The sequence below is a fragment of the Mytilus trossulus genome, chromosome 7, assembly GCF_036588685.1.
Source record: "Mytilus trossulus isolate FHL-02 chromosome 7, PNRI_Mtr1.1.1.hap1, whole genome shotgun sequence".
Taxonomy (NCBI): domain Eukaryota; kingdom Metazoa; phylum Mollusca; class Bivalvia; order Mytilida; family Mytilidae; genus Mytilus; species Mytilus trossulus.
The window spans coordinates 36,040,352-36,047,007 of record NC_086379.1 but is presented as its reverse complement, the minus strand read 5'-3'; the positions used below and the strand labels follow the sequence as shown (position 1 = coordinate 36,047,007).

At 31.4% G+C, this 6,656-nt stretch overlaps 1 protein-coding gene across 1 annotated transcript; it reads right to left on the bottom strand.

Annotated features, from left to right (window-relative positions):
* Positions 1 to 1,228: 1,228 nt before the first annotated feature.
* LOC134725000 (uncharacterized) lies at positions 1,229 to 5,114 on the bottom strand. The gene is made up of 4 exons (XM_063588444.1): positions 4,598 to 5,114; positions 4,206 to 4,279; positions 3,194 to 3,315; positions 1,229 to 2,665 (listed from the first exon to the last, which is right to left on the bottom strand). The coding sequence occupies exons 1-4, from the start codon at positions 4,957 to 4,959 to the stop codon at positions 1,565 to 1,567; spliced, it is 1,659 nt and encodes a 552-aa protein (XP_063444514.1). The 5' UTR covers positions 4,960 to 5,114; the 3' UTR covers positions 1,229 to 1,564.
* Positions 5,115 to 6,656: the final 1,542 nt, after the last annotated feature.

Here is a 6,656-nt window from a genome sequence, read left to right as displayed (position 1 = left end):
CTGACAAGGCTGCTAAATGGGTTAACCCAGTCAGAACATCAGCTCCAGTAAAAATAACCTCTTTAGACCTGAGGAGTGAGCCTACAGGACAACCACCAATCAAACCAACAAGTGACCATTATAGGCCATCTTGTCATAACATGTCACCAAATGCTATAGAAAAAGAAATGCTTCGGTTAATAAAATCAGAAAACTTACCAGCATGTGCAGCATATGTTCTGTCAGATAGCTCTGGTTCGGAGTATGATTTTGAGTGCCTGCCTGTCAACATACTAGATCTAGCAACACAATTTAATAATGATAATTCGTCAGATGATTCACTTGAATCTTTTATTGAGCACATACATAGAAATATCCCTGATAATTATTTCACTGATATATTCGAAAAGACCATCAGTCAGAGTGATAGTGATTTGTGGTTTTATCAGAGACATGGCAGAATAACAGCTTCCATTTTATATAGTTGTCTTCATTTTACAGGAAGAAACCCTGATGGCCATCTAGTCAAACTCATTTTAGGTCTTGCAAACAGTGTTAATTCAGACTTGCCTGCTTTAAGACATGGAAAAAAATTTGAACATGTTGCTAGAGAGTCTTATCTTCATGACAAAAAAAACTTGCATGATAGTTTAGAATGTAAATTATCTGGGTTTGTAATTGACAACAACAGTCCTTACTTAGGTTGCTCTCCTGATGGTTTACTAGAGTGTAAATGCTGTGGACAAGGTTGTTTGGAAATAAAATGTCCGTTTAAATTTTCAGAAGAAACTCCAATCAATGCTGCTTGTTTAGACAAAACAAACTTTCACATAGAAAATGATACCCCACTAATGAAGAGAAATGACACATCTCCGTATTACTGTCAAATTCAATGTCAGCTTGCAGTTACTAAAAGAAAATGGTGTGATTTTGTATTATTTACTTTTAAAGGTGTACATCATGAGCGAATACCATTTGATGAACAATTTTGGTCTAATGTTTTACCAAAACTTGCATCATTCTACAGTTCATATGTTCTACCAAAAATTCTGCTAGTATAGACGTTAGAATTCCACATGTATATTTTGTATCAGTTGAATACTTTGTTTGAAGTTCATTACAATTCACGAAATAAAACAGTGATAAAGTTTGGTTATATAATTTAATTTGATTAAACATAACTAAAATAAACAATATTAAACATAATAAATATCATCTTTTATTTTAAGACAACTTATGATATATGCTAAATAGTCTCTATTCTTCTAAATTTATAAAAGACAACTCTTTCAAATGGGAGATAACCTACTGTTGTGCCTAGACGTGTACATCTGTTAGTTTTGACAATACACGATAAAGCCATATTTCCACTACTTATCAGTTTTTGAAAGAAAATTTTAGAACAGAATAATTCTCTTTAATATTAAGCTGTTGATTTTTTTTAATCAAGGAATATAATTTGTAGTATTAACATGAATCATAAAAGAAAAAAAGAAACACTGGAAAAAAAAATTGCCAATCATTGCTCCTTTAATTAATATATATGTCAAATAAATTTCCAATGATTTATAAAACAAAACACGTTTTATAACTTTTGAACTAATGGTTTCATCAGGTTACAAAAAAATCCTGCAACCTTAAGAGCCTGATTAGCTACAGAAAGTGAATTTATTGGCATAACACCACTTAAGAATTTATAAGATTTCAGTCTCTGGATTGATCTTTCTACATGTATTCTCAAAGAGGCTATGGATTTTGATTCCTTAATCTCCTTTGCCGTAAGACATCGTCCTTTTCCATGTTTACATGGTCTGGTAAATGGTGGCATATTTAAGGTGGCACCTTTTGATAATAATAAGTCTTTGATTAAAAAACCTCGGTCAGCCATTACATGATCCCCCTTTTCAATCAGATCAATGAATCCACTTCTTTCAGTAATGCTCCTATCAGAAATGTTACCAGTCCATAAGTCAGATATAAACGAAAAAGCTCCATTTGGTGTTATACCTACAAGCGTTTTAAAAGTGTTCTTTGACTTGTAATTTGACCACGTTTTTGACTGTGCTGTTGGGTTTCTTGGTCTCTGCACATAAAATTCAGTAGCATCGATGATTACACGAGTGTTAGGATATTTTCTACGAAATGATAGAGGCATGTGTTTTTTAATCTTTTCTTTAGATGGCCATTTAATAAGTGGTCCTAAACATTGTGCCATTAAAGATATCCAAGTCGTGAAAACCCTGCTAATTGTTGACTGTGAAACACCAAACAAAAGAGACAACACATATGTGTTTAGTCCTAGCCTCAATCTCAAAAGAGTTATAACAAACTCTTCAAAAAAAGTCAATTTCCTTGAAGCACCAGGTTTTTTCTTATTATTTACTTGCCATCTTTTACCGTCACTTGAGTCGGGACCCATCCAGTATTTCATTTTTGAAGCATGTCCTTCTAATAATTTAAAAATTCCAAAAAGCATTGAAATACTTGGCAGTCCAAGAAAACATTTAACATTACTATTTGATTTAGTCAACTTTTCAACAAGTTTGTCCTTAAGCAGTTCATCTGTATTATTAAACTTCTCATTTAAAACTTTATTTTCCTCTTTGGTAGCATGAAGTTCAACTTGTAGCAATTTAACTTGCTTCTGTAGCTGGTTATTATCTGTCTCATATCTTTGACATTTTTGCTGTGAAAAAAAGTAATAATTATAAATATATAAATCAAGGCAAACAATTTATGAAATTGTTTTTGTATTTTTTGTTTACTTAAGTCAAGTTGTTAACAATAAAAGATTGATTGATTTTTGGTTGCTTAACATTCAATTTCAGTGGCAAATATTTCATGCATGTTCAGAATGAAATACAGTTATATGGTAAAATGACTTAAAAAACCCATTTACATGTAATACTATATTTCAACATGTTCATGTTGGATTACAAATTTTAAAAGTAATTATATATTTAGTAAAATGTTTGAATAGATCATATTTAATATTGATGTACTAATTTGAATATAAAAGCACCTTGCTTCTTACATTATATCATTTTTTATGTATGAACTGCCATATAATAAATTAAAACAAATCAATTTTTGATTGAAATACATATTATTTCTATAGTTCATAAGATTAAAAAATATCTTTTTCATGGCTTTTGACTCTTATATCCAATGGAGGAATTTTCAATATCAAATAAAATCCCAATTAATTTCGTACCTCTAAAGCGTTGCTATTTTCAATTAATATCGCACATTTTTCCTCAATGGAGACATCTTCACTAACTTCAGTGCTAGTGCAATAAGTGTGGTCCAAACTTGGCTTTTCAATGTAGGAAATTACTGAAAGTAAGTAAATATGTACCATTTAAATTAGAATTATTTGACTACAATGTACATCAGTCAGGATCATAGACTGGTCGATTTTAAAGAATTAAACGTACAAAATGTGCATGTAATTTAGAAAGTTGTAGTACAAAAATGTAGTTAATCATTTTATAAAGGCCAACTAGAACCATATGTTTAATAATAATACTTTATTCCGAAAGCAATACAGCTTATAAATAGGATACATATATACACAATTTTACACCAATATAAGAATTTTACAAGAGATATATAATATATATAAATATAAGGTGTGCACGAAAGAACATATGCAATGTAATACATAATACATAATACTTAAGAGCCATAACTCTCAGAACACATATCTTTTCTACTGGACCTTTAACGACTGTCCACCAGTATGCCAGTTGATGGTGTACATGTAGTGTGCAGACAAAATTAATCTGAGACTCATATCTATCTTTTCAAAATACTTTTTAAATTTTGTTTTTGAAGTTAGGTTTATTTTGTGATAAAATAATATTGGCAATTATTTTATCTTGAAATTGTGAAGATAAATTGTTTTAAATTTAATATATGACTTTTATATTTGTATTTTAATTAGAATAATATTATAATTGTTATTTTAGCATTGTTTACTAATTGATTTTATGTCGTCATTGACTGATTAATCACAATTATTATTGTTAAATTAAATTATGAAAACCGTCCATGCACTTTATATATATATATATGCCTATCAGAACATGCAGTCATACAATAGACTGACCCCTATGTTCCTTGGTTCAATTACAAGTAGCTCCCTCTGATTTACAACAGTACCATGGTGGCACACTGACTATTCAGTCATAACATCAATTTTTTTTAGTTTTACTTAAAATTACCTGGAATATCTGGTATGTTATTCTTTTGTCTTGGTACTTTTGGCAGTTGTGAAACTGTAACAATGTTTGCTGGTCTGTAAAATATATATATACATGTATATTAAAAAATAAATATATCTTCATGTGCATACAGTCCAATATTTAAAAAAACACTGTTCGTGAACATGAAAACCATTTTTTAAGTTGTCAAAGCTAATTATCTTGGAGCCTCGTGGACATAAGAGGGGTAATTTCCGCCTCTTTTAAACAGATAAAAGGGACTAACATCTACCCCCCCCCCAAACACACACACAATTTTCTTTTACTGTTTCATCATAATAGGCAAACAAGACAAAAATATATTGAAGAATGAAAAAGAAAGAGGACACTAATTTCAACTATTTGTTACTTACTGTGTTGTCAATATCACTTGTTCAATGGGACGTAAGGTACTGTTCTTGGTGTCTCTTGGTGTTCCAGTTTTGTAGTTGTTGTAGGCAAATAGGGTTGGGACTGCATTTTCCTTCGTAGGTCTTCCTTCAATAAAGTGACGGGAGCAAAGTGCATGCCAGTGACAATTTGGATCGGGATTAAACCCTTCCCTTCTTATCTGAGACAACCAGAGCTTCCTTAGTTTAGGATTCTTTATGACTGAAGGAAGTACATGAAAGTCGACGATACATCCATTTAAAATCATATCAGGATACTTTACAGCATTATGTTTCTTTCGTGAATCGTTGGAGCAACCCTCCGCTATGCAGTGAAAATTCACCATGCTTCTTTTCGAAGCTTTACCGCTCAAAAACTATCATAATAATTTTACATGACGTACATTATATACATGTGCTTTGACACAAAACATGCCCATAATAACGCAAAATCTCGCAGTAAACGTTATCACTAGGGCGAGACTAACGGTAACCTCAAATACGGAACGGATAATCTGAATCTTACGTATTGATCATTGAGTTTACTGGTCAGTGCTTCATTGTTCATATAGTATAGTGACGATAAATGGGAAAGTCAAAAATCAAATTAGGGAAACACCGGAGTTTCCATAAAAAGCTATGCTATCAATCATTTAGGAAATTGAATACTTTGACAATTTGTATTATGACCAATAACATGCCAGAATAAGCTAACATCATGTGTGAAGGATATAAGAATGCGTTTAAAAGTTACATTAAAACATGTTTAAAAATGGGCACAGTCGTGAAGATGCTGTTTTGAACTTATCAACAGAACGATGAACTCACGACAAAACCTGTGTTGTGATAATAAAATGTCTATAAAATCATTTAAAATTTAATAATCAAACGAAGGCGACAAAGAAGAAAGAAAACACATCATTGAAATAAGAATATGTTTCTATATGGTTATTTCAGTTGTGCTATTAGGTAGGTGAAAGATATAGAAACACTGACACCATATCATAACATATCATAACTTACTTTAATTTTGATTTATTCGAGCGTCACTGATAAGTGTTTTAAGAACAAAACGCGCAACGGGCATACACAATTTTAATCCTGTTTTCATCGACAAGAATGTAGTTGTAGTTTTCAAGGTTTGAATGTAAGCGAATTACTTCATGCTTCAAATATTACTCTTGGAGACCCATGACGTGGTCATTCATAACTGACTTCAAGATATAAGTTTGGCTCATTGTTGAAGGCCGTTACCTATAATAAATGCTTATTTCCATTTATAAGTTTGAACTTTTCTGAATATCTGTTTCAGTGGCAATCATACATCATTGTTATCTTTGTTATATTCGACCGTTAAAGTCATTAAATAGTAGTTCTCCTTCTCTATGGAGATCACTAGAATATGGTTAACATTAAATTTATCATTGGTAAGCGACGCTACGTACAATGTTAAATCCTTCTAAAATCTATTCTTTTGTTTGAAGAGTTTGATGGTTTGATTTTGCCATTTGACAATCGTGCTGGGATCACTGATCTAGCAAATGTTAAAAAAAAAACAACATGTCAATTAGTTTAACGCTAGAAATCTTAATTTCTGAAATTTAAGCATGCCTCTAATGATTATTACGTCTTTGTCTAACGTACTTTTACTAATCCATTGATATCCAAGAAGTCCTTGTCACCTACAGTAACAGGATAATTGTGTACATAAATGTAAGGCAAATATTGATGTCGACCTTACATTTCTATAGTGTATTACATTTTGTAATACAAAGATAAGCGATTTTGTAAATCCTCTTTTTTACCATTTAATCCTCTTAATAACAAATCGTATATGGTGTTTGATAATCATTTTTCTCTAATTTTTATTTGATGTATCCCTTTCCTGACCTGCTGATTATTTTTATTTAATCGCCATGTGGTTCGACGGAGTAGTCTAGTTCTACAAACATGTAGATTACTAGTCTACTCTTAAAGGAGGGTAGTTTACCTAGCCCCCTCATACGTATCCTAATAAGGACTTCACCGTTCAGCTAGCAAGGTA

Bases quoted from the DNA above. Each gene is read 5' to 3' on its own strand.
- LOC134725000 (XM_063588444.1), bottom strand. From the start codon at position 4,959: ATGGTGAATTTTCACTGCATAGCGGAGGGTTGCTCCAACGATTCACGA. The intron at 4,280-4,597 runs GTAAGTAACAAA...TATATTTTACAG, and splicing joins CAAGTGATATTGACAACACA to ACCAGCAAACATTGTTACAG. The intron at 3,316-4,205 runs GTAATTTTAAGT...ACTTACTTTCAG, and splicing joins TAACATACCAGATATTCCAG to TAATTTCCTACATTGAAAAG.